The sequence below is a fragment of the Oncorhynchus gorbuscha genome, linkage group LG03, assembly GCF_021184085.1.
Source record: "Oncorhynchus gorbuscha isolate QuinsamMale2020 ecotype Even-year linkage group LG03, OgorEven_v1.0, whole genome shotgun sequence".
Taxonomy (NCBI): Eukaryota; Metazoa; Chordata; class Actinopteri; order Salmoniformes; family Salmonidae; genus Oncorhynchus; species Oncorhynchus gorbuscha.
Genome location: NC_060175.1, coordinates 70,363,555 through 70,390,484, shown reverse-complemented (window position 1 = coordinate 70,390,484; position 26,930 = coordinate 70,363,555). Strand labels below are relative to the sequence as shown.

Sequence of the window (26,930 nt, the reverse complement as noted above, 5' to 3'; positions counted from 1 at the left end):
CGCTGCCCGCACCTGCCCGCCCGTCTAGCATCACTACTCTGGACAGTTCTGACTTTTTTTTATTTTACCTTTATTTTACTAGGCAAGACAGTTAAAAACAAATTCTAATTTTCAATGACGGTCTAGGAACAGTGGGTTAACTGCCTGCTCAGGGGCAGAATGACAGATTTGTCAGCTCGTGGATTTGCACTTGCAACCTTCCGGTTACTAGTCCAACGCTCTAACCACTAGGCTACCCTGCCACATCTACAAATACCTAGGTGTCCGGTTAGATTGTAAACTCTCCTTCCAGACTCACATTAAGCAATTTCCAATCCAAAATTAAATCTAGAAATTGGCTTCCTATTTCACAACAAAGCATACTTCACTCATGCTGCCAAACATACCTCGTAAAACTGACTATCCTACCGATCCTTGACTTCGGCAATGTCATCTACAAAATAGCCTCCAACACGCCACTTAACAAATTGGATGCAGTCTATCACAGTGCCATCCGTTTTGTCACCAAAGCCCCATTTACTATCCAACACTGCAACCTGTATGCTCTCATTGGCTGGCCCTCGCTTCATATTCGTCACTAAACCCACTGGCTCCAGGTCATCTATAAGTCTTTGCTAGGTTAAGCTCCGCCTTATCTCAGCTCACTGTTCACCATAACAACACCCACCCGTAGCACACGCTCCAGCAGCTATATCTCACTGGTCATCCCAAAGCCAACACCACCTTTGGCCGGCTTTCCTTCCAGTTCTCTGCTGCCAATGACTGGAACGAATTGCAAAAATCACTGAAGCTGGAAACACTTATCTCCCTTCCTAACTTAAAGCGTCAGCTGTCAGAGCAGCTTCCAGATCATTGCACCTATATGCAGCTCATCTGTAAATAGCCCACCCAACTACCTAATCTCCATATTGTTAATTTTTGTTGTTGCTCCCTTTGCACCCCAGTATCTCTACTTGCACATTCATCTTCTGCTCTATCACTCCAGTGTTTAATTGCTGAATTGTAATTATTTCACCACTATGGCCTATTTATTGCCTTACCTCCCTAATCTTACTTCATTTGCACACTATATATAGACTTTTCTATTGTGTTATTGACTGTACGTTTGTTTATTCCTTGTGTGACTCTGTTCTTGTTTGTGTCACACTGCTTTGCTTGATCTTGGCCAGGTTGCAGGTGTAAATGAGAACTTGTTCTCAACTGGCCTACCTGGTTAAATAAAGGTGAAATAAAAAAAACACACAACATTTGATATCTGTGTAATGCAAGTGTGTTGAGGATATAGTGACAGAAGTCAAGAGGATGGCGAGAGGGAGACAGGTGACGGGGAAGGTATGGTGTCAGCCAGGTTATAGGTGGAGTTTGGGGAGGATGGTTGTGGGGATGACAAAGGGGTAAAAAGAAGCCTGGTGGCAGAAGGGGGCGGGGAATACAGAGCAGCAGTGACTGTGGTGGGCGAATCCGAGCTGACCTCATCCCCTTCCTCTGAGTCCCATACCTCACTCTGCAGGTAGTCTGCAAACAAGGCCTTAGCGCGCTGCAGCACCCTGCCCAGATTGTGTCGCCGAACAAGGCGGTCAAAGTGCATAGCCAGCTCGTTGTAATCAAAGCCGTTCTTTATGATGTGGTCCCGATGCTCCAGCAAGATCGACAGGCACAGGAACAACATGAAAGGATTTCCTTTGCCAAACTCTTGAGGAGGTGGCAGGGAACAAGGTTTGGTGGTGGTATTCTCTGGTTTGGTTGAATTTGGAGTGTGAGGCGCAGTGCTGAAAGCTCTGCTGCAAGGAGATTGAAGGTTACTAGAAAAGGACTTGTTCACCGGTCCAACGGGCAGCGAAGGAAGAGCTCTTCCAAAGGACAAAATTGGCGAGGAGAGCAACGCTCGAGACAACAGCGGAGAGGAAACTAAGGACCTCCCTGTGGGGGTAGCAGGTGAGTTGGCTCCGGTTCCATTCGGCACCGCCATCCTTCCGTTGGGTAAAATGGGAGAGGTGAACTTTGGTGAAGGGGGGGCCGGAGAGGCACCTCTCCAACTTGAAGGGGAGGGAGTGGAGCCTGGAGACAGAGAGGAAACGTTCTTCCAGTTTGGCAGACCAGGAGGAAACGAGGAGACCGGAGAGGCTATTTGTCCATTTGGGGAGCTCCTCGCCTCTGTATCTGGGCTGGAAGATTTGTTCATGTCCTTTATAAGAGGCGCCCTCTCCCATGGGTGTGAGGCGGCTTCCATCTCAACAGGACCCACTGGTGGGTCTGTCTGCTCGAAATCAAAGCTGTCTTTGTTCCGTGCACTGTAGTATTTGAACTCGCCAAAGCTGTTCTGCTTCTCGAAGGAAGGAACAGGCATGTTGTTGTGAGCCTTCTCCTTTCCCACATCAGGCATGTCAAAGTCCCCCTCACCTTCGCTTCTGGCTCCTCTGTCCTCCCTCTCTCTATCCTCCATTTTGATCTTTCTCCCCCCATCTGCCTCCTCTCTTGAGGGCCTCAACATGTGTCGTCTCCGCTGCTTCTCTTTCAGCTCCCCTTCATTTCCATCATCCCCTGTAATGGCGGGCCTCTTTTCAACACCACTCTCACATGTCACTATGGTTTGGTCTGTTTCTAGCGGCGGCCCAAGAAGCTCCACTTCTGTTTCGGGAGGGTCAGGGGGCAGGGAGCTCCAGGTGACCTCCAGCATCCTCAGGGCATCGTCGAAGGCAAACTCCCGTTTGAGTTCCAAGAGCAGCCAGCGGTAACAGAAGAAGAGGTCATCAGCTCCACGGGACACCAAATAACAGTAGAACTCGGGGTCTGAGTACTGCAGTAGCAGCTTCAGATGCTGGAACTTGATGGACATGAAATGGCCATCCGGACGGAAGTTTCCCTCTAGGCGTTTCATGATGCCACAGAAACAGATGAATGCATGTGCCTCATTGTCCATGACGGCAAGTATCGGAGAAGCAATATCACTCATGCCTTGGCAGTACGACACCTATGAAACAAAGAAGTTAAGATAAATTAAACCCAGCAAAAATATACAGCGCTACAGACAAACATTTCTCCCTGGTGCCACTAACTTTTAGTTGATGACACAAGCCCAGCTTTAATAAAGCACTGTGAATGATTACGAGGTGTAAGTAGACTAGTGAGATGATATTCAAGAAATAAGTGGTTTCATCTAAACATGTCCATGCAGGAATGCATGATTCAAGATATTTTGATGTGCAACCTAACCCAGTGATTGTCATAAATTGTGTTGACAATTAGGATATTTTTCTTATATTGTACTGTTAAAATAAGTCTCCAGAATTGTATTTTGTTCAATAGAGGTTAATTTTCCAACATCTTTATGTGCATTAATATCATATGCTAATTTATTTGTGGCTATTTCACCACCTGAATAAGTGGAAACTCAAAACACATTAGCTAGATCGCCAACGCTAAACATAATACCCAGATGACATTAGTGGTAGGTGGATTGTTTGCCCAGATCTGTAAATCGGCTAACCAGTAATAATACCACACCAAATCATTCAAAGCTGCACCAATTTTCAATATAAATCCACAAGAACAAAGAGGAATAGCTGATAGGCAGTGGAGGCCAGGTGCCGTCAATGTGCATGAAAGAACATGATACACACGCTGCTCAAAAAGCTCCCCTATTGAACTTGTTAAGGGACAATACAATTATCCTCCAACAGCAAAATGCATTGAATAATAGCATTATTGTTTGCATAAGTACAAAATTCTACTCTATGCTGTAAAGTGCACTGAATGTAATTTGAATAACGGTGTTATTAACTGCATCTATCAAAGGCAACCATTTGGATCAGCGGTGGGTCTACTCGACAGGTTATAGGACTGAATCATTTAAATACATTTGGAGGAACGAGTCTTTGGTAACCCAGATGAGAGGCACTCTTTGGAAACGAGGATGGACACTTGAAGCAAAATGAAGTATGCAGGTAGGCATGTTTTAGAATGTGCAGTATATTTTCAATTCAAGGCACTCTCAGGAATGGACCATTTAAACACCTTTTGTGGATAGGCTACTTGGCTGCAATGCCAGGTTAAAAAAAAGACACACCCCGAGACATATTGCTGTTGAACCAGACTGTTATAGTAGGGTTAGGTTAGCCTACTGAGGGCTTGGTTTTTAATCAAGTGAAACAGAAAACGAGCAGCTATTACATTAAAGCAAATGAAATGTTTCTAAAAAAAATATTTTAAAAAAAGTCACTGAACTGGCATCATCTCAAATCAAATCAAATTTATTTATATAGCCCTTCGTACATCAGCTGATATCTCAAAGTGCTGTACAGAAACCCAGCCTAAAACCCCAAACAGCAAACAATGCAGGTGTAAAAGCACGGTGGCTAGGAAAAACTCCCTAGAAAGGCCAAAACCTAGGAAGAAACCTAGAGAGGAACCGGGCTATGTGGGGTGGCCAGTCCTCTTCTGGCTGTGCCGGGTAGAGATTATAACAGAACATGACCAAGATGTTCAAATGTTCATAAATGACCAGCATGGTCAAATAATAATAAGGCAGAACAGTTGAAACTGGAGCAGCAGCACAGTCAGATGGACTGGGGACAGCAAGGAGCCATCATGTCAGGTAGTCCTGGGGCACGGTCCTAGGGCTCAGGTCCTCCGAGAGAGAGAAAGAAAGAGAGAATTAGAGAGAGCATATGTGGGGTGGCCAGTCCTCTTCTGGCTGTGCCGGGTGGAGATTATAACAGAACGTGGCCAAGATGTTCAAATGTTCATAAATGACCAGCATGGTTGAATAATAGTAAGGCAGAACAGTTGAAACTGGAGCAGGAGCATGGCCAGGTGGACTGGGGACAGCAAGGAGTCTTCATGTCAGGTAGTCCTGGGACATGGTCCTAGGGCCCAGGCCAGTTGAAACTGGAGCAGCAGCATGGCCAGGTGGACTGGGGACAGCAAGGAGTCATCATGTCAGGTAGTCCTGGGGCATGGTTCTAGGGCTCAGGTCCTCTCGTTTCATGATGGGCATATATGGAGGGGGATTTAAGCACGTCCAAAATAGTACTAATGAGCTGGCTAAAATAATGCACAATGCATAGATCAAAAGAGGTGTCTGCTCACTGTTTTGCTGCTGCCAAACTTGATAATTTAATAACGCTTTGGTGATTAAGTTTTATTTCAAAAGGAGTCTCACGAGCCAAAGCCTTATAGGACAAGAAAGGCACAGTAGCAGGCCAGCCTGGCAGTATTTTTTCTTCTGATACCGAGACGTGCTGTCTGTTCATCATTCTCCCAAGTCGTCCTATAATAATGTGGCCACATATGCTTCCAGCAGGCCCAGTTATTCAGGAAAGCTTAATGCACACTCTGCTTCCTCCACGATCCGAGAAGCTATTCCTCATGCACTTAGAACCTGACGTTTTAACTTATAAAATGCATGGTCTTTTATATGCAACATAAACACAACCACTTAGTGTTTTTATCTGATCAGAATTCTAAAGTCTCCCGTAGGATACTTGCGCACGTTCGTCCACTCTTAATAGAATTCCAGCATCCAAACAGAGCCATGGGCAACATCCATTTGATGAATGGGAAAAACTAAAAAGTTATGACATTAGGAGATTGTCAAGCTAAGCCTTCGATACAAGGTCAGGAGGGATGTATTTACTCTTTGTCGAGCACGACAGTGTATAATTGTGGTGTTAAAAACGCAAACCATGATGTTGTTCACTGAACTTAACACCACACCCCTTAGCATGTCTGCATGTCAAGGAATTTAAAAAGAATGCAAAAAAATAAGATAAATCCCCACACCTGTGGATGTGTAATGGCAAAGGTGGTGAGCAGGTCGGTGAGAGCAGTGAGGTGGGGGCTGTCCTCGGAGCCAGCGTAATAGGGATGGGCCCGGTCGGTCCTCAGGACGTCCTTCAGTACATTGCCCCTGATGAACTCCAGGTCCTCTGGACTGGCCCTCGCTGACCACTCCCCCTTCAGTTGGTCATACTCCCTAGTCTTGCCCTTCATGTAGTCCATTCTCTCCTGACCGGTCAGCCCATCGGGGTACACGTTCAGGAGGTATCGCCAGACAACCTGGGCACAGAGGTAATGGTTTTTGAGATACAGGATCTCTAAAGTCATTGCGTTCATACAACACAGTAATATAAAACTATAGTTCTCCTACCACCAAATGGCATTTCTTTGTGCCATTTGTTCTTGTTCCACATTGAATGACCTATATAGATAGTCTGATGTTTAGATTCCAAAGTACAACAAGGATACACCCAAATGCTCTATTCCCACATCTAAACCACATTTTGGAAAATTATTAACATCCAAAGAGCATAAGTAAACACTTCCCGTCAATGTATTGGAGACCATAAGCCCTTCTCAATCGCAACTCAAATGTTTGCGCAAATCTCCCATTGACATCATTGCAGGGATAGGGGAAAGTTTAAGATACACACACTCAAGTTAGGATTCAGCCCCATGTGATTTGATATTTAAGCAATTTCAATTATATTTGTAGCAGACTTGCGGTTGAACTCTCGCAGTGAATTTACAATTACCTTGCGTAGAGAGGGCTCCACCCCACCATGATAGATACGTAGCCTCAGTTCCTCTGGCCGGGACAGCTGCCCCTGGCCGTTGAGGTAACTGTGGAACTCTGCATCGCTCAGAGGGGGCTTGAAAGGCTTCACCTCCTCCCCATACGACCAGCTCAAGGCCTGCTGTACTCTAGACAGCGTTCGACCCATCATCTGAACACAGAGACAGAGATTGAATCCCAAGTGGGTCATTGTAAGCAAACACAAACTCAAGGCAGCACTGGCTGGTAAAAAATGTGTCTGACAGGGTGAAGAGTGAGAGCATCATCAGTAACCTGTGAGAGCAGGGACTGTGTGAAGGGAAGGGCGGCAGCAGCCAACGACCTCCTATCCCCAGGAAGCTGGTCAGAACCAATCACATCTTTGGGGCTTATTATGTCCCAGTCTTCCATAACGGGACCTTAAGGGAATAAGAAAGTGGGGGGGGGGGGGGGGGTGATCAATCAATGGAACTGTATGAAGGAGTGGCCCACAATTAAAATACAAAAAAAGTTAACAGGGAACAGATGCTCTGTACAAACGACAAATGCAAAGATTTTAGTTAGTTTATATTTAAAATCAGTCAATTTAAATAAATTAGGCCCCAATCTATGGATGTCACATGACTGGGAAAACAGATATGTATTTGTTGGTCACAAATACCTTAAAAAAATGTTGTTTTTTTAAAAGGGGTGTGGATCAGAAAACAAGTCAGTATCTGGTGTGACCACCATTTTCCTCATGCAGCGCGACATCTCCTTCATAGAGTTATTCAGGCTGTTGATTGTGGCCGGTTGTCTGACTCCTCTTCAATGGCTGTGCGAAGTTGCTGGATATTGGAGTGAACTGGAACACGCTGCTGTACACGTTGATCCAGAGCATCCCAAACATGCTCACATGTCTGGTGAGCATGCAGGACATGGAAGATGTTCAACTTCCAGTAATTATGTACAGTTCCTTGCGGCATGGAATTGTGCATTAACATGCTGAAACACGAGGTGATGGTAGTGGATGAATGCCACCAAAATGGGCCTCAGAGGATCTCGTCACTGTATCTGTGCATTAAAACTGCCATCGATAAAAATGCAAGTGTTCGTTGTCCGTAGCTTATGCCAACGCATAACATTACCCAACATTCACATCAGCAAACCGCTCGCCAACACAACATCGTCCTCACCAGGGTCTTGACCGGACTGCAATTCAGCATTGTAACTGACTTGTGGGCAATTGCTCTCCTTCGATGGCCACTGGATTGCTGGAGAAGTGTGCTCTTCACTGATGAATCCTGGTTTCAACTGTACCAGGCAGATGGCAGACAGACGGATGAGCTTCCCCGAGACAGTTTGACAGTTATGCAGAAATTATTTGGTTGTGCAAACCCTCAGTTTCATTAGCTGTCCAGCTGGCTGGTTTCAGACGATCCCACAGGTGAAGAGCCGGATGTGGAGGTCCTGGGTTGGCGTGGTTACACGTGGTCTACAGTTGTGAGGCCAGTTGGACGTACTGCTAAATTCTCTAAAACAACATTGGAGACGGCTTATTATTGGCAACAGCTCTAGTGGATATTCCTGCAGTCAGCATGCCAAACGCATGCTCCCTCAAAACTTGAGACATCTGTAGCAGTGTGTTGTGTGACAAAATTGCACATTTGAGTCCCCAGCACAAGGTGCACCTAATGATCATGCTGTTTAATCAGTTTCTTGATATGCCACACCTGTCAGGTGGAAGGATTATCTTGGCAGAGGAGAAATGTTCACTAATAGGGATGTAAACAAATCTGTGCCCAGAATTTGAGAGCAATAAGCTTTTTGTGCATATGGAAGATTTATGGAATCTTATTTCAGCTCATGAAAAATCATGAAGATTTTTGTTCAGCATAATTTAACACATATCCCCCAAAAATATACAGCGCAATAAGGCGAATACTGAAATCACACACACACACCAAATCATCGACTGAACTAGTTCTTAAAGTGGTGACCCAAAGGAACACAAACAGAGATAAAAATAAACAGAGATTAGCTTTCACTAAATGACCTAAAATGGTTATACAAGTGAACGTCTGCTTACTGTCTTCGGAGAGATTCATGTCCATCTTGAGCTGTAGATAAGGTTTAGCTGCACTGACAAAAGCAGCTTCTAAATCCCAGTCAGAAAGGAGAGAGAGATACACTTCCACACCTCCACGGTCCTGGGACAGGTAACTTATGCCAAAATTGCGTTTGCTAAGTAGGAAACAAGAAAAAAAAGTGATATCTATTCTAGAAAGCATTCCAATCCAAGGCATCCCATATACAGCGAATTCGGGAAGTATTCAGACCCCTTGACAATCCACATTTTGTTACATTCAAGCCTTATTCTAAAACAGAATACTCCATAATGACAAAGCAAAACAAGTTGACATTTTTGCAAACGTATTAAAAATAAACTGAAATATCACATTTAAGTACTCAGACCCTTGACTCAGTACTTTGTTGAAGCACATTTGGCAGCGATTACAGCCTCAAGTCTTGTTGGGTATAACGCTACAAGCTTGGTACACCTGTATTTGGGGAGTTTCTCCCATTCTTCTTTGCAGATCCTCTCAAGCTCGGTCAGGTTGGATGGGGAGCGTAAGGGCACAGCTATTTTTAGGTCTCTCCAGAGATGTTCGATCGGGTTCAAGTCCGGGCTCTGGCTGGGCCACTCATGGACGTCTTTTGTGTGCTAAGGATTGCTGTCCTGTTTGAAAGTGAAGAGTCAACCCAGTTTGAGGTCCTGGGCACTCTGGAGCAGGTTTTCATCAATGATATCGCTGTACTTCGCTCCGTTCATCTTTGCCTCAATCCTGATTAGTCTCCCAGTCCCTGCCGTTGAAAAACATCCCCACAGCATGATGCTGCCACTACCATGATTCACCGTAGGAATGGTGCCAGGTTTCCTTCAGACGTGACGCTAGGCATTCAGGTCAAAGAGTTCAACCTTGGTTTCCTCAACCCAGAGAATCTTGTACTGAGGAGTGTCTTCCGTCTGGCCACTACCGTAAAGGCCTGATTGTTGGGGTGATGCAGAGTGGGTTGTCCTTCTGGAAGGTTCTTCCATCTCCACAGAGGAACTCTGGAGCTCTGTCAGAGTGACCATTGGGTTCTTGGTCACCTCACTTACCAAGGCCCTTTTCCCTCCCGACGGCTCAGTTTGGCCGGGTGGCCAGCTCTAGGAAGAGTCATGATGGTTCCAACTTTATTCCATTTATGAATGATGGAGGGCCACTGGTGGACTGTAGAAACATCTCAAGGATGATCGATGGAATCAGAATGCACCAGAGCTCAATTCAGTGTCTCATAGCCAAGGGTCTGAATACTTATGTAAAATAAGGAATGTTTATTTTTACATTTACATACATTTGCAAAAATAAATACAAACCTGTTTTCTCTTTGTCATTATGGGTTATTGTCTGTAGAATGATGAGGGAAAATGTGTATTTAATCCATTTTAGAATAAGGCTGTAACATAACAAAATGTGGAAAAATGGAACGGGTCTGAACACTTTCCGAATGCTATGCATTTCCCTCTTCATCATTTCTTTTTTAACTTTACTGTAGGCAAAACTTTCTCCCACAACAATACTTTAATATTTTCTGCAGAATGGTCGAAGTTGCATGAAGATGGTGCAATTCAGATATGTTTTCATCGTTTTAGCATTATCCATGAAGTGTTTAAACTACGGCAACGCACCAATAAAATCAGCACAATCTACTGTTACGGCCTTTCAAAAAGCCGGCATCTTGGAGCTAAAATTGGGATCATGGATGGTTCATTGGATGAAGACCATAAAATAAAACAAAAAACGCCCAGAATTTGCACAGTTGAGTCCATTTCTACAATTACATGGTTTAACTTGAAACTCTGTTGCTCCTTGCTGAAACAAGCAAGGTGTTGAGGCAAACAATGAATAGAATGGGCTTGTAACCCCAAACCCTGGTAATTTGACTGGTAAACTCATGGGTACACTCGCAATGGCTGCCTGGTATTGTGATGCAATCATTTCTATGGTATTGAGTTCTGAAAATATTAAATATACTTCTTCATGTCACGGAGGGAGAGAGGGGAATGTAATAAGGTTAACATTGTGTCCGGATATGTTATTGTTAGCCATCAGGGAACCTATGGGAGGAAAAGAGTCTGGTACGAGTCAACATGACAGCCGTGAGTTGGGGGGGGGAGTGAACACTTAGGGGCAGAGGTCAGATCAGATGAAGTGAGAAAGAACAGATATCACTAAGGTTCTGTCAAGCAACAGAATGCATTGACTATTCAGATGTGTAGGAGACTTAGAATAGGAGAAAGGGTTAAATAGCTGTGCTTCTGTGAATGTCTTGTCTTATGCAGCTGTATTGACCCAATGGGTGAATAAACTTGGTCTAAACTAATTGTCCGTGAAATTTTATAAAGGTTAATTTTAGTGATGCACGATATCGATATCCAATATTTTCCTTGCCATTGATATTTAACCTTTTAGTGGCCTTAAGCATTCTAGTACAGTTAAATAGTTCACACACAGCAGTCTAAGGCACTGCAGCTCAGTGCAAGAGGCGTTACTACAGTCCCTGGTTCGAATCCAGGCTGTTTAACGTTGCACAATTGGCCCAGCGTGGCCCGGGTTTTGCCGGGGTAGGCCGTGATTGTAAATAAGAATTTGTTCTTACTTGACTTGAAAAGTTAGTTACACACACAAAATTATTTTGTTGGCATTTACATTCAGTACTGTGTACACGTTTTAGGCAGGTGTGAAAAAATGCTGGTAAGGAAAAAAATAGACACGTTAATAGATTATATTTATCAATTTACTAAATGCAAAGTGAGTGAACAGAAGAAAAATCTATATCAAATCAATATTTAGTGTGACCACCCTTTGCCTTCAAAACAGCATCAAATTCTTCTTGGTACACTTGCACACAGTTTTTGGAAGGAACTTGGCAGGTAGGTTCGCCCACATCTTGGAGAACTAACCACAGTTTTTCCTGTGGATTAAAGACAGCATCAGGTGCTTCGCTCTCTTCGTGTAATCCCAGACACTCGGTGAGGTTGAGATCAGGGCTCCGTGGGGGCCACACCATCACTTCCAGGACTCCTTGTTCTTCTTTACGCTGAAGATAGCAAAAAGGCATTAAGAACTGTATGTTTGGGGTCGTTATCATGCTACAGAATAAATTTTGGGCCAATCAGATACCCTGATGGTATTGCATGATGGATAAGTATCTGCCTGTATTTCTTTCTCAGCATTGAGACCATTCATTATGACCAAATCCCCAACTCCATTTGCAGAAATGCAGCCCCAAGGAACCTCCACCATGCTTCACTGTTGCGCGCAGACACTCATTTGTGTACCACTCTCCAGCCCTTCAGTGAACAAACTGCCTTCTGCTACAGCCAAATATTTCACATTTTGACTCATCAGTCCAGAGCACCTGCTGAAATTTTACTTCACCCCAGTTCCTGTGTTTCTATATACAGTTGAGTCGCTTGGCCTCGTTTCCACGTCGGAGGTATTGCTTTTTGGCTGCAAGTCTTCCATGACGGCCACTTCTGACCAGACTTCTCCAGACAGTAGATGGGTGTACCAGGGTCCCACTATTTTCTGCCAATTCTGAGATGGCGGCACTGCTGGACAGCTTCAGATTGTGAAGGGAAGTAAGCATGATGTGTCTTTCATCTGCTGCCGTAAGTTTCCATGGCCGACCACTGCGTCTACGGTCCTCAACGTTGCCCGTTTCTTTGTGCTTCTTCAGGAGCTTGGACAGCACATCGGGAATCCCCTGTCTGCCTTGACATTTCTGCCTGGGAGAGACCTTACTAATGCAGTATAACTACCTTGTGTCTTGTTGCTGTGCTCAGTCTTGCCATGGTATATGACTTGCCAGTAAACTGTCTTCAGCAACCTCACCTTGTTAGTCGAGTTTGGCTGTTCATCACCCAGTTTTATTCCTCCTAAACAGCTGTTTTGGTTTCGGTTAATGATTGTGTTACAAAATCCTTATTGATGATCATTAGCACCTGTTTGGTATAATTGGTCAATCATACACCTGACTATATGCCTACATCATCTCAGACTTTGTGCAAGTGTACCTGCAAGAATTGAATTGACAACGACCCCAAAACATACAGCGAAAGTCATTAAGAACGATCTTCAGCATAAAGAAGGAGTAGTCCTGGAAGTGAAGATTTGGCCCCCACAGAACCCTGATCAACAACAAGTCTGTCTGGGATTACATGGAGAGAGAAGCACCCGAGGCTGCTTAAATCCACAGAACTGTGGTTCTCCAAGATGTTTGGGCCAACCTATCTGCAGAGTTCATTCAAAAATTGTGTGCAAGTGTACCTAGAAGAATTTGATGCTGTTTTGAAGGTAAAGAGTGGTCACACCAAATATGAATTTGTTTGTTCTTCTGTTCACTCACTTTGCATATAGTTAATTGATAAATATAATCTTTTAACATGTCTATTTTGAAAGCATTCTTACTTTACAGCATTTTTTCACACTTGCCTAAAACTCCTGCATAGTACTGTATGTCCCCATTACCAGTAAAACCTTTTAAAAACAATTTAACTTACTTGCTGTGCTGTTCCGTTGTTCAGTCGTTTAATTCTCAAACAGGACTTCTGATACTATGGAACGCTGTTAGGGGTCTTTGCGTGTCAAATAATACAGGACCTGAATATGACTGCATGTCACATAATTTAATGCGTTAATTTTCTACATAGTCATTACACTACCACTCGTTTTTCATATGTCACGATTCATCGATACGTATGCTATGATGCTGGTAAAGTTGTCTCGCGCACCTACAGTGCTGGTAATTAAAAAAATAATAAAAGCTGGATGCAAACAATGTTCTTCCAAAAAATGTAGTAAAATGACAATCTGTTTCAGTAGCTAACTACATAGCTAGTTGTAACCCTAAAATAACCCTAATTTATAAGACAGTTCTTATTTGATTAATAGTGGTCGGACCCATCTATGTTAAGATAACCACAATAAGGATTAGCCACAAGTGGAGTTTGCGGTTAGCCTTCAAAATAAAAGTATGTTATTGACAGTGATGCAAATTAATACAAATAGTAGAATTATGCCATAATTGAATAGATCATGGTAAACGGGGTTGGAATGTTATATAAAAAAAAAAATACAATAATTTCACAAATCTGTTGAAATCACACTGGATGTATATTATACTTTAGAATTGCATTGGGGGCATACTTATTTCACTGTACAGCCTTACCTATGGATTGTGGATCAATGACATGAGGTATCAAGTCTACTCAGTGACACGCAGAGAACATTACTGTAGTAGCTCTTTTGAAACAACTCAATTGAGCCACATTTATTATCAACCTGTGTGTATTGAACACTATTCCCGAGGAAAAACAATACTGCGTGGATGATTAAGTCTGATAACTCAAAGGAGGATGTTGGGAAAAAATCTCTTGGGTATTGAGTAGACTGATACCCCATTTCATTGATCCCCAATCCTTACATGCTGACCAGACCGGACACTTCACCTGCATCGCAAAATAAATTTAGAAATCCATGTTATTCAATTATTGTACCCACACTGCTCGCGAGCGTCTGCGTTGCCAAGGGCTAAAATAGAAGTCATTCCTATTTCTGACACAGATCGCACTGCAAGTCCTGCCTCTCCCGTCTCCTCATTGGTATTTAGAAACAGGTACCCACGTGCTATCTCCATTGGTTATACCCACGTGCGTGATTGAAAGACTAAATGTTTTGCCGGTTGTCGTGGTAATACTATGAAAGTGTAGATGCCAATCACCATATAAGTATAAAGATGAAAAAGCCTGGAAGGAGGAGAGATGACTAGAAACGATTTGGTTGGCCGTTTTGTGTGTGGATTAATTGTTGGAGTAGAGGACCTTGTGCATTTGTGCAATGTTTATATCTCAGGACAAATTAGCTAGCAAGTGCAAGCTAACTAGCTAAATTGCCATACATGTTTAATGCTTTTTGACCTGTCCCCAAAAGAATCAGAGTTTGTTTTGATATTTTAACCTGCGTGTAGTGATCGCCTTTGGTGTAAGGGGACAAAATAAATTTATGCGCGATGGCGCACGCACATAGCCGGTTTGGGTTCCGTGTTAGGTAAAGCTGTACAGTGCAATATGAATGTTAACACAGACACACACACACAATAGGCTGACTGGGGAGGTGATTTCACACAGTCACGAGATAAGAGCTACAATGCTAATATTTGTGTAAACTCTTCACAGTTGGGTTCTGTGGGTGTCACCGAGAAGACTGATACACCATTTCATTGCTTCACATTTCAACCTTGTTTAACATTATCTAGTCTGAATCACTTTCAAAAGAGGAACTTTTATTTTGAAGGCAAACTGCATATTCCAGTATTGTGTCTAATCCTTATTGTGGCTAGCTTCACAACACATAACCCAGTCCGGTCGAGCGTCACTAGCCAGATGAAGCTAGCTGACTGCTTATGACGTTAGCTTTGGGCAACAGGGTTAAGTTGCTGTCTAGCCATTTATTCTCATGAACTAAAGTTCAATTTCAATAGGCGGACAACAATACGTACTCACAAGGATTCCTAAATCATTGCTAAGAATAATAAAAATTACTGCAGTTTCTACTGGTCATTGTTTTCAGGCTGGTTGTATTGGTGCAATATATGTACCGGTGCTCGACCAGTCGGCGAAAGCCAACATCACCCACGACAGAGAACGGTTGATTGTCAAGGGCAATGAATTCCATTATCTTGGCGTTAATGGATTTTGCCTTTGAGTTGTCTGGCTGAAAATGTCTTTCAAATGACTGCTCGACTTGTTGACTGTTCGGTCCACACAGCAGACATTGTAGGCTGGGTTAGGATGGCTGTGTTGCATCTGTAGTGCTTGTCAGCTTTGACATCGGTTTTGCACATGGGCGTTAAAGACATCGGGCCGATACCGATGTTGGCATTTTTAGCTAATATCGGCCGAGTCCAATATGTTCACCGAAATATCATGCATCCCTCGTTCATTTAGAACCTGACAGCGGTATTGTAGAATATTAATTCAAATGAGGAATTAGAATACTGTAAGTTAAGAGAACCTCTGACTCTTTGTAATAACAGTTGAGTTGAATCAACAAATCACAGCACATATTGGTTTTTACTTCCTGCTTTTACTTGTAGCCAAGGGTCCCCTAGGAAACACTTAAGTTCCTACCCTGTCACAATAACTCCTCCCTGGCATTTTAATTAGTTGTCATCTCAAACACTGTAATCAAAGTGCCCACTATTATATTCTAACTATAGAATAGTCATTCTATTTCTATGATTCCAACAGTTTTGCTCTGATTCGCAAGTCAAATCGTAATTACAACATTTGGTTAAAAATACGTCTTGGATTGTTTGCCCATATCATGCAGCCCTACGTGGCAGTGTGGAAATGATCTAAATTGAGCAGTGGTGTAAAGTACTTAAGTAGAAATACTTTCAAGTACTACTTAATTTGTCACTACATTCCTAAAGAAAATACTTTTTACTCCATACATTTTCCCTGACACCAAAAAGTACTCGTTACATTTTGAATGCTTAGCAGACCAGGCAAATGGTCAAATGCACTTGTCAAGAGAACATCCCTGGTCATTTACTGCCTCTGATCTGGAGGACTCACTAAACACAAATGCTTTGTATGTAAATTATGTCTGAGTGTTGGAGTGTGCCCCTGGCTATCTGTAAATTTAAAATATATATATATTTTAATGGTACCATCTGGTTTGCTTAATATAAGGAAATTTAAATTATTTATACTTGATAATTAAGTACATCAATTACATTTACTTTTGATACTTAAATATATTTAAAACCAAATACTTTTACTCAAGTAGTATTTTACTGGGTGACTTTCACTTGAGTAAAAGGGAAGATACCATAATAGAAAATGACTCAAGTATAACAAATTGGGTACTTTTTCCACCACTGCAATTGAGTGCAGGAAATGCTGAAATGATAAGTGCTGAAAATTGTTTGGTTGAAGTTGAATTGAACAGTTTAAAACAAACAGAATGGAGAAAGACTTATTGAAATCACTTAGAATGCCTGTGTTGCCACCCTACGATCACTCACTACTCATAAAGCAAATGTAGAACTTTTATTATTCAAAAACTAAAAATACCATCAAATACCATCATACCGTACAATTTAAAAAGAATACTGTGATATAATATTTTGGCCATAACGACTAGCCCTAGGGACAAGGACATCACGGCCAGCCAAACCCTCCCCTAACCCGAACGGCGCTGGGGAAATTGTGCGTCGCCTCATGGGTTTCCCCGTTCGTGGCCTGCTGCGACACAGCTTGGTACTGAATCAGGATCTGTAGTAACGCAGCAAGCACTGTGATGCCTGGGGCTGCCCACTTATGCACCTCCGATATTCTGCTTTCCATGTCAATCAACAACACTGTAGACATTATGATGTTGATGCTCCTCACCCATTTAACTCAAAGGCTCGGATGAGGATGTGCTGTAGCACCTCTAGTGATGTTATCTGAGGATCCACAGCAAACGAGCGGAGCTCCACTGGCAGCATCCCCTCCCACTTCTGAGGTAGGTGAGAAACAATCACAAACAATGTAACCATTAATTGTAGGCACATTTTATAACATCTGTAAATCATATTTTATTAGTCACATAGGCCGAATACACCGTACAGTGAAATGCTTACTTATGAGCCCCTAACCAACAACGCAGTTCCCCAAAAAATATGGATAAGAATAAGAGAAAAGTAACAAGTAATTAAAGAGCAGCAGTAAAAAAAAAAAAATGGCGAGATTATACACAGGGGGGGGTTACCGATACAGAGTCAATGTGCGGGGGCATCAGTTAGTTGAGGTAGCATATGTAGGTAGAGTTATTAAAGTGACTATGTATAGATGACAACAGAGATTAGCAGTGGTGTCAAGGGAGGGGGGGGGCAATACAAACTGGTCCTCTTTTTCCTGTAGTCCACAAATCATCTCCAAAATCATGTGACTGAATCAATGTCATTCTTACTTTCCAATCAAAAGGCTAGCCTGGCTTTCAGACTGATAGTTTAGAAATGTATTGTAACTAAATTCTCAGTTTAGAACCCAGTCTACCAGTCTAAAACCAAAAGGCAACAACAAAATGTGAATGTAATGCATGGCAGACTGACCTTATACAATCTTTTTATTTTGTACAATGAATGGGTTGTATACCAAATAAGGCGTAGGCTGTGTGTGCCACAAGACAGCAGAAACAACCACTTTTAACTTACTAGGTGACGTGTCACTAGCTTACATCATAAAATTCTCAATGGAGTCGAAATGCGATGAGTAGACCTCCGACTTGGCCTACATCGAGTCGGTAAACTCTTTTCTTTGGGTGCTGCAATCCGTAGTTTGATAAAAAACGTTATTCTATGTGATCTGTCAAATTGCACCGGCTAATCCACTGTTTTCCTATAGAGTACAAAGTTAGCGACTTCCAAACCTGCATTACCACTCGATACATTCATAAATAATTATTTATGGCTTACTGTGTACCTGTCCCTGTCATAGAGTTGTCAGTGGGAGTTGGAATGCATAGTTTTTTTTATTTAAAGAATTGCATTCTATGCACCCCTTACACTTAGGCTTCTACCTTCAGTTTACACATCTTACAGACAATCTATTTGACAATAGTTATATTTTGTTTGTTTTTAGCCCTTCCTCTATTTCTGATGTCCATCCAGTTTGATTTCTAACTGTGATATTTCACCATTTCTGAACCTATACATTTTACAGATCCCATATGTTTTATATTGGTTATCTTATTGTTTATTCCCACCTTTCAGCTCCATTCAACCTCTCCAGTCTATCTCTAAACATCCATTTAGGATTTCTATTTGCCATATATTTTTCAACTGTGCTGTGATGCGCCACAAAAGTACTGAACCTTTTTATTCTCATAGCTTCTACAGATTGTAAATTTAAAAAACATTTTTGCTAAAATAATGATATTATTGATTGACTATGGCTTTTCAAATCACCCTGTATTGCTATCTGCAGCTTAGTTCTAGGCAAATGTTGCAATTCTTCAGCCATTCCTGTACCTGTGACCCCTCGCTCCTCCCTGGGCTCGAACCAGCAACACAACGACAACAACCACCATCGAAGCAGCGTTACCCATGCAGAGCAAGGGGAACTACTAGAAGGCTCAGAGCGAGTGACGTTTGAAACGCTATTAGAGCACGCTAATTAGCTAGCCATTTCACTTCGGTTACACCAGCCTCATCTCGGGAGTTGATAGACTTGAAGTCATAAACAGTGCAATGATTGACGCACACCAAGGAGCTGCTAGCAAAACGCCCGAAAGTGCTGTTTGAATCCATCTTTACACGCCTGCTTCTGCCTACCACCGCTCAGTCAAACACTTAGATACTTGTATGCTCAGTCAGATTATATGCAACGCAGGACACTAGATAATATCTAGTAATATCATCAACCATGTGTAGTTAACTAGTGATTATGATTGATTGTTTTTTTTATAAGATAAGTTTAATGCTAGCTAGCAACTTACCTTGGCTTACTGCATTCGTGTAACAGGCAGGCTCCGTGTGGAGTGAAACGAGAGAGAGGCAGGTCGTTATTGCGTTGGACTAGTTAACTGTAAGGTTGCAAGATTGCATCCCCTGAGCTGACAAGGTGAAAATCTGTCATTCTGCCCCTGAACAAGGCAGTTAACCCACCATTCCTAGGCCTTCATTGAAAATAAGAATGTGTTCTTAACTGACTTGCCTAGTTAAATAAAAAGTATTTTAAATTTTAAAAGGCAAATCGGTGCCCAAAAATACCGATTTCCGATTGTTATGAAAACTTGAAATCGGCCCTAATTAAAATCAGCCATTCTGATTAAATTGGTCGACCTCTAGTTACTACACCTAGTGTTGCCAGCACTGCCACTGCCTGGGTGGGGGCACCCCACCGGCAAGGTACAAGGTCATCAAGGTTCTCATTAGCAGCTTTGAGAATTTCCTTGTATATTATGCTCTCCCTTTAGGGGGCTTTGGCTTTGCAGGACCAACCCTGCCAAGAAGGCTCAGAATCTTGAGGGGGCAGTGCTGCTCTGGTGGAGTGCTTCAGAGATGTTTAATTTCTCATTACAAGAATAGACTGACGAGTTTCAGAACAAAAGTTATTTGTTTCTGGACATTTTGATCCTGTAATCGAACCCACAAATGCTGATACTGCAAATACTCAACTAGTCTAAAGAAGGCCAATTTTATTGCTTCTTTAAATCAACAACAGTTTTCAGCTGTGCTAACATAATTGCAAAATGATTTTCTAATGATCAATTAGTCTTTTAAAATTATAAACCTGGATTAGCTAACAACATGCCATTGGAACACAGGAGTGATGGATGCTGATAATGGGTATCTGTACACCTATGTATTCCATTTTTAAAAAATCAACCCTTTCCCGCTACAATAGTCATTTACAACATTAACAATGTCTACACTGTATTTCTGATCAATTTGATGTTATTTTAATGTACAAAGAAAAAAGCTTTTCTTTCAAAAACAAGGACATTTCTATGTGACCCCAAACTTTTGAACCGTAGTGTATATATGCAAAAAATTGCAAAAAAAAGTTTTTGCTTTGTCATTATGGGGTATTGTGTGTCAGCTAGAGATGACGTGCAGGAGCTTTCAGGGATTTTTAGTTTTGCATGAGGTCTACTTTGATGCTAATTAGCATTCGAATCTGAGAGTAAATAAAGCCAAACATATTGATAAAAGTGACCTTGTCCGAGAGACACAAGGGTAAGCCTACACGTAACACAGCCCTTATTTCAAGTGTCTCAAATCTCCTATGCGAAAATGGAGTGCGAAACAAGACACTATTGTCCAATGAATCGCACTCCACACTGCCCTTTCCCACCAGGACAAAAGGAACAATTTGTCCCCAAAAAAATCGTTGCAAAACGATTACAGTTGGGAGTAAACGGCTTCCGTTGCAAAACGTTTTGCAACAGAGAGAACATTAAGCAACGAAACCGAATAACGAATACATTAAGCCGAACTCTGGTTTGTGTTTTCCGTTTGCGAAAGTTTTGCAACAAACCGTTTTCCAACAGACTAAACTTTTTGAAAACAGAATCGGCGTAATGAATACACCCCTGGAGTGGTGATGTTTACTTAGGTAGTACCAAAAACCATTTAGCTAAAGTTATATTACCCTGTCACGTTACTGTGGGGTTCTGTCTCTGAATCACTGAATTAATTATTTGGAATAACACAATTAACCTACTAGAGAACTGTGTCAAGACATGCTAAACTCGGTTGACTCACAATTCTGCTTTCTATTATTTTTCTAGTGTATGACCACAACGCATCACATCAGCAAGTAAGACCATTGTCAATCACCGAATATTCCTGATCTGTTTAGCTAGCTTTATTTGTCTTAAATCAAAGATTTACTTTTTATAGTCAGAAGATCCAACAGGGTTGATAGATTACATTGGAATAATGCGGCGTTCAAGACAACTGGGAACTCAGGGGGAAAACGAGCTCGACAGGAAAAATGTTTCGAGTCGGAAACTCGTGCAATCGTTCTTGAGCTCCGACTTTCCGACCTGAAGATACCTGAGGTCACGATTAGACCCCCCCCAGTTCCTTCTTGTCTTCAAAACGCCATACTGTACACTTTGCTCATTACTATAGACGTTAGCAACTGTAGGCTCAATGCTAAAAACAACAAAGCACTGGTCTGGACTAGGCAGATGATGTGGATAGTTTAACAGTTCCAACATCAAAGCAGGCTAGCTACAAGCTACCGCAAATGTCATGTGAAATGGCTCAAATAGGTCGGCCACAGTCATGACAATAGCTTGCTTACTATCTGGAAATGTGATACCTGGCAAAATACGCAAGGGTACACCAACTAGCTAGCCGCTGCTATTCCATCATTCACATATTCCTCACCTTGACTTTGACACGCACTACGCCCCTCTCCTCCTCAGTTGTCATGTTTAGGAGTTTACTGAACACACGACAGTTGTATCCAATGTTTTTTTTATATTATAGCCATTTGTAAAACGAAAACTATCGCGCCGACCCGTATTTTTCCGTTGACGCTTTGTCCAGACCTGTAAATATGCGAGAATAAGATATCTATTTCCTGTTTGACGGGAATCAGCTTTCAAAATAAAAGCGCTTCTCAAACATTTGCAGAACTTCACCGAAGCTAATTTGTCAAATTATCAATTCTTATTTTCGTTTACATGTTTTGAGTACCAGAAAACAGATCATGTACAGATTTACTCAAATATTTGTCAAAATACCTTTCTTGGTCACAAATGGGGACTTTTAATATTGCCAAAAATTATTGAAGTTTCAACTTTTACGAATGGAAATCAGGATATGACGCTCATACATATTACATCTTTAGTGATGCTTCTGAATCTTTTTTTGTGGTTGTTGCATGCAGAGGAATGTTTAATCACTAGTATTTTACTTCGGTATGACAATTAGTTGGAATCTACAATGTATATCATTATTATATGGTCACGGTTAGTGTGACATGATTGCGATCAATTACATTTTAAATTAGATTGGAAAACTTTTTTTTTTAAATATATATATATATATTTCTTTTTTTTTCTTCTTTTTTTTCTCACCTTTATTTAACCAGGTAGGCTAGTTGAAAACAAGTTCTAATTTGCAACTGCGACCTGGCCAAGATAAAGCATAGCAGTTCGACACATACAACAACACAGAGTTACACATGGAATGAACAAAACATACAGTTAATAATACAGTAGAAAAAAAGCAAACAAAGTCTATATACAGTGAGTGCAAATTAGGTCAAATAAGGCAATAAATAGGCCATGGTGGCGAAGTAATTACAATATGGCAATTAAACACTGGAATGGTAGATGTGCAAAAGATGGATGTGCAAATAGAGATACTGTGGTGCAAAAGGAGCAAAATAAATAAATACAGTATGGGGATGAGGTAGATAGATGGGCTATGAACAGGTGCCGTGAGCTGCTCTGACAGCTGGTTCTTAAAGCTAGTGAGGGAGATGGGAATCTCCAGATTCAGTGATTTTTGCAGTTCGTTCCAGTCAGTGGCAGCAGAGAACTGGAAGGAATGGCGACCAAAGGAGGAAATAGGCTTTGGGGGTGACCGGTGAGATATACCTGCTGGAGCGCGTGCTACGAGTGGGTGCTGCTATGGTGACCAGCGAGCTGAGATAGGGCGGAGCTTTACCTAGCAGAGACTTGTAGATAACCTGTAGCCAGTGGGTTTGGCGACGACTATGACGCGAGGGCCAGCCATCGAGAGCGTATTGGTTGCAGTGGTGAGTAGTGTATGGGGCTTTGGTGGCAAAACGGATGGCACTGTGATAGACTACATCCAGTTTGCTGAGTAGAGTGTTGGAGGCTATTTTATAGATGACATCGCCAAAGTCAAGGATCGGTAGGATGGTCAGTTTTACGAGGGTATGTTTGGCAGCATGAGTGAAGGAAGCTTTGTTTGCGAAATAGGAAGCCGATTCTAGGTTTAATTTTTGATTGGAGATGCTTAATGTGAGTCTGGAAGGAGAGCTTGCAGTCTAGCCAGACACCTAGGTATTTGTAGTTATCCAAGTATTCTAAGTCAGAGCCGTCCAGAGTAGTGATGCAGGATGGGCGGGCAGGTGCGGGCAATGATCGGTTGAATATCATGCATTTAGTTTTATTTGCATTTAAGAGCAGTTGGAGGCCACGGAAGAAGAGTTGTATGGCATTGAAGCTCGTCTGGAGGCTAGTTAACACAGTGTCCAAAGAAGGGCCAAAAGTATACAGAATGGTGTCGTCTGCGTAGAGGTCGACCAGGGAATCACCAGCAGCAAGAGCGTGGCTCCGATTTGACGCACTGAGCTCTATCAGAGAAGTAGTTGGTGAACCAGGCGAGGCAATCATTTGAGAAACCAAGGCTGTTGAGTCTGCCAATAAGAATGTGGTGATTGACAGAGTCGAAAGCCTTGGCCAGGTCGATGAATACAGCTGCACAGTAATGTCTCTTATCGATGGCGGTTATGATATCGTTAAGGACCTTGAGCGTGGCTGAGGTGCACCCATGACCAGCTCGGAAACCAGATTGCATAGCGGAGAAGGTACGATGTGATTCAAATGGTCAGTAATCTGTTTGTTAACTTGGCTTTCGAAGACCTTAGAGATGCAGGGTAAGATATATATAGGTCTGTAGCAGTTTTGGTCTAGAGTGTCTCCCCCTTTGAAGAGGGGGATGACCGCGGCAGCTTTCCAATCTTTGAGAATCTCAGACGATACGAAAAAGAGGTTGAACAGTCTAGTAATAGGGGTTGCAACAATTTCGGCAGATCACTTTAGAAAGAGAGGGTCCAGATTGTCTAGCCCGGCTGATTTGTAGGGTTCCAGATTTTGCAGCTCTTTCAGAACATCAACTATCTGGATATGGGTGAAGGAAAAGTGGTCCCCCACCACCACTTGGGCGGGTTGCTGTGGAGGGTGCCGGGCAGTTGACCGGGGTAGGGGTTGCCAGGTGGAAAGCATGGCCAGCCGTAGCAAAATGCTTCTCAATTATAGTGGATTTCTCGGTTGTAACCGTGTTTCCTAGCCTCAGAGCAGTGGGTATCTGGGAGGAGGTGCTCTTATTCTCCATGGACAGTGTCCCAGAACTTTTTTGAGTTTGTACTGCAGGATGCAAGTTTCTGTTTAAAAAAGCTAGCCTTAGCTTTCCTAACTGCCTGTGTATATTGGTTCCTAACTTCCCTGAAAAGTTTCATATCACGGGGGCTATTCGATGCTAATGCAGAACGCCACAGGATGTTTTTATACTAGTCAAGGGCAGACAGGTCTGGAGTGAACCAAGGGCTACATCTATTCCTGGTTCTACATTTTTTGAATGGGGCATGCCTATTTAAGATGGTGAGGAAGGCACTTTTAAAGAATAACCAGGCATCCTCTACTGTTGGGATGAGGTCAATGTCATTCCAGGATACCCCGGCCAGGTCGATTAGAAAGGCCTGCTCGCAGAAGTGTTTTAGGGAGCGTTTGACAGTGATGAGGGGTGGTTGTTTGCTCGCAGACCCATTACGGGTGCAGGCAATGAGGCAGTGATCGTTGAGATCTTGGTTGAAAACAGCAGAGGTGTATTTGGAGGGTGAGTTAGTTAGCATGATATCTATGAGGGTACCCATGTTTACGGATTTAAAATATATATATATATTTTTTTAGAATAGGACTGTAACCTAACAAAATGTGGAGAAAGTCTAAATACAATGTCTAAATACCTGTCAAAGGCAGTGGGTGGGTGTGTGTTTGTATGTATATATATATATATATGTATATCTTTTTTTCTGTTTCAACATTTCCCTTAAATTCACTAAAGGATGAATGAATGTCACCGGAGAAAGCATCCAAAAGAGCAAAACAGCTCTATTCGTCTCTGTATGTGTTGGCCATCTATCTAATGCTGTCTGGTCCAAATGAGTATTAGATTGTTGCCACCCATAGCATTGAATGCAAGGGAAGCCTGTAAGCATTTGGCCTCCCTTGATTAAAAAAACTTTCACAAAATGGTAGCCAATCAGTGTTGAGCTAAACTGAGTTAGCTCAACTTTGAATGGTCCTGGCGCACCCAAAAAAAAGTGTCAAGGGAAGCCAGTTTTGATTTGGCTTCACTCCAATCACATCACCTAGATTGTATACGTCATTGATAGAAACTCATTATGCATCTCGTTGTGATGTTGTCCTCCGGTGGTTAGCTAGCTAAACTTGTCCCTTTCCTAAATTAGCCATGAATGGCGATGGGGATTTGGACTTGTAGTTTTACTTAATTCTCCGTGCTGGCCAATGATTATAACAGCAATTCTGATCCCACCATGAGTTCATACATTGTGGCCCTGGTCTGAGAGAGGATGGAAGTTCAATATGTAGCTAGATGTAGGCTAGAAGGCTCATGCTAGCTAATGTTTCCCTTGAAAGGAAGTTAGGCTAGCGAGCAATAATTTTGCCAGGTAGTTTAGGACAACAAAAAAAGTTTGTACTGTATGACAGAGTGATATACTCTTTTGTCAACATGAAAGAGGAGGATGGCATTGACATTTCCCTACAAGTAGCTTGAGTCAACATGTTTTTTTCTACTTGCACGCTCACAAATCAGAACCATGGACAGCCACATATTTAGCTTTGATTGGAATAAATTGTTTTTGTTATCTTTTAGTTGTCATTGTATTAGACTAAGCATAGGTGATTTGATGATATTGAAATGTTTAAGTCGAAATGGTGCTGGAATATTGGAGGCAGCTCCTATTTTCTATGCAACTTGCAGTAACTCTCTGTGGTTCTAAATCAATAGTTTAGTGGTCTGAAAATGTTGGAAACATTAACTTGCTTGACCATGCTGTAGGTTATGTAATGGTTTGTTACATGCAATATGCTTTGTGGACTTCACCGGACATGCTCTCCGATTTTGTATGAAACAAAGGTGTGGTTGAATTTATTCTGCCACTCTGTCTTCTTATTGTCTCTACCTTAACCCTATAGATCAGGGTCGCAATGCATATGAACTAACTTAGAGCAAACAACTCAATTATCACAACACATACAGTACCAGTCAAAAGTTTGGACACACCTACATTGAAAGCAGTCATCAATGACCTTGGATCACAGAAGGCATCTGTGAACATGACGGCTGCTTGGTCTAAACTGGAGGAGCCCTACCCTCACATCACACCCATTGGCTGTGCTGCTCATGCATTGAATCTGCTCCTCGAGGACATCATGGCACTGAAAATAATGAATACACTCTACAAGAGAGCCAATGAAATGGTTAGGTATGTGAAGGGTCATCAAGTTATAGCAGCAATCTACCTCACCAAGCAAAGTGAGAAGAATAAGACCACCACATTGAAGCAGCCCAGCAAGACCCGTTGGGGTGGTGTTGTCATCATGTTTGACAGTTTCCTGGAGGGGAAGGAGTCTCTCCAAGAAATGGCCATATCAAGAGGATCCTCCTGGATAATGTCTTTTGGGAGGGAGCAGTAAGCAGCCTGAAACCTATAGCAGTGGCCATTGCATCGATTGAGGAAGACAATGCCACCCTGTCTGATGTTCAGACTCTGTTTGTAGATGTAAGAGTAGAAATCCATACTGCCCTGCTCACTTCACTGTTGAGGAAACTGCAGTTCTGAAATACATCAAAAAGTGTGAAGACTTCTTATGGGCTTCAGACAGGAAGTACACTTCCAAGCAAGGGCTTCGGGATGGAGATGCAATATGGCAGTCATGCAAACATATCTCATCTTGTGGAAGGAACTTTGTGGATCTGAGGCCCTTTCCCCCTGTTGCCT

General features: G+C 42.3%; 1 protein-coding gene across 3 annotated transcripts; it reads right to left on the bottom strand.

Moving 5' to 3' along the window:
* Positions 1-1,124: 1,124 nt before the first annotated feature.
* Positions 1,125-21,703, bottom strand: LOC124031822 (TBC1 domain family member 25-like). 3 transcript variants are annotated; one of them, XM_046343527.1, is made up of 8 exons: positions 21,533-21,645; positions 19,129-19,137; positions 17,040-17,149; positions 8,622-8,776; positions 6,848-6,972; positions 6,534-6,725; positions 5,782-6,057; positions 1,125-2,971 (listed from the first exon to the last, which is right to left on the bottom strand). In XM_046343527.1, exons 3-8 carry the CDS (start codon positions 17,135-17,137, stop codon positions 1,295-1,297), a joined length of 2,523 nt encoding a protein of 840 aa, XP_046199483.1. In that variant the 5' UTR covers positions 17,138-17,149; positions 19,129-19,137; positions 21,533-21,645; the 3' UTR covers positions 1,125-1,294. The 3 variants fall into 3 exon arrangements, with proteins under 3 accessions (XP_046199483.1, XP_046199482.1, XP_046199481.1); XM_046343526.1 differs by having other exon boundaries at positions 19,129-19,159; positions 21,533-21,640; XM_046343525.1 differs by lacking the exon at positions 19,129-19,137 and having other exon boundaries at positions 21,533-21,703.
* Positions 21,704-26,930: the final 5,227 nt, after the last annotated feature.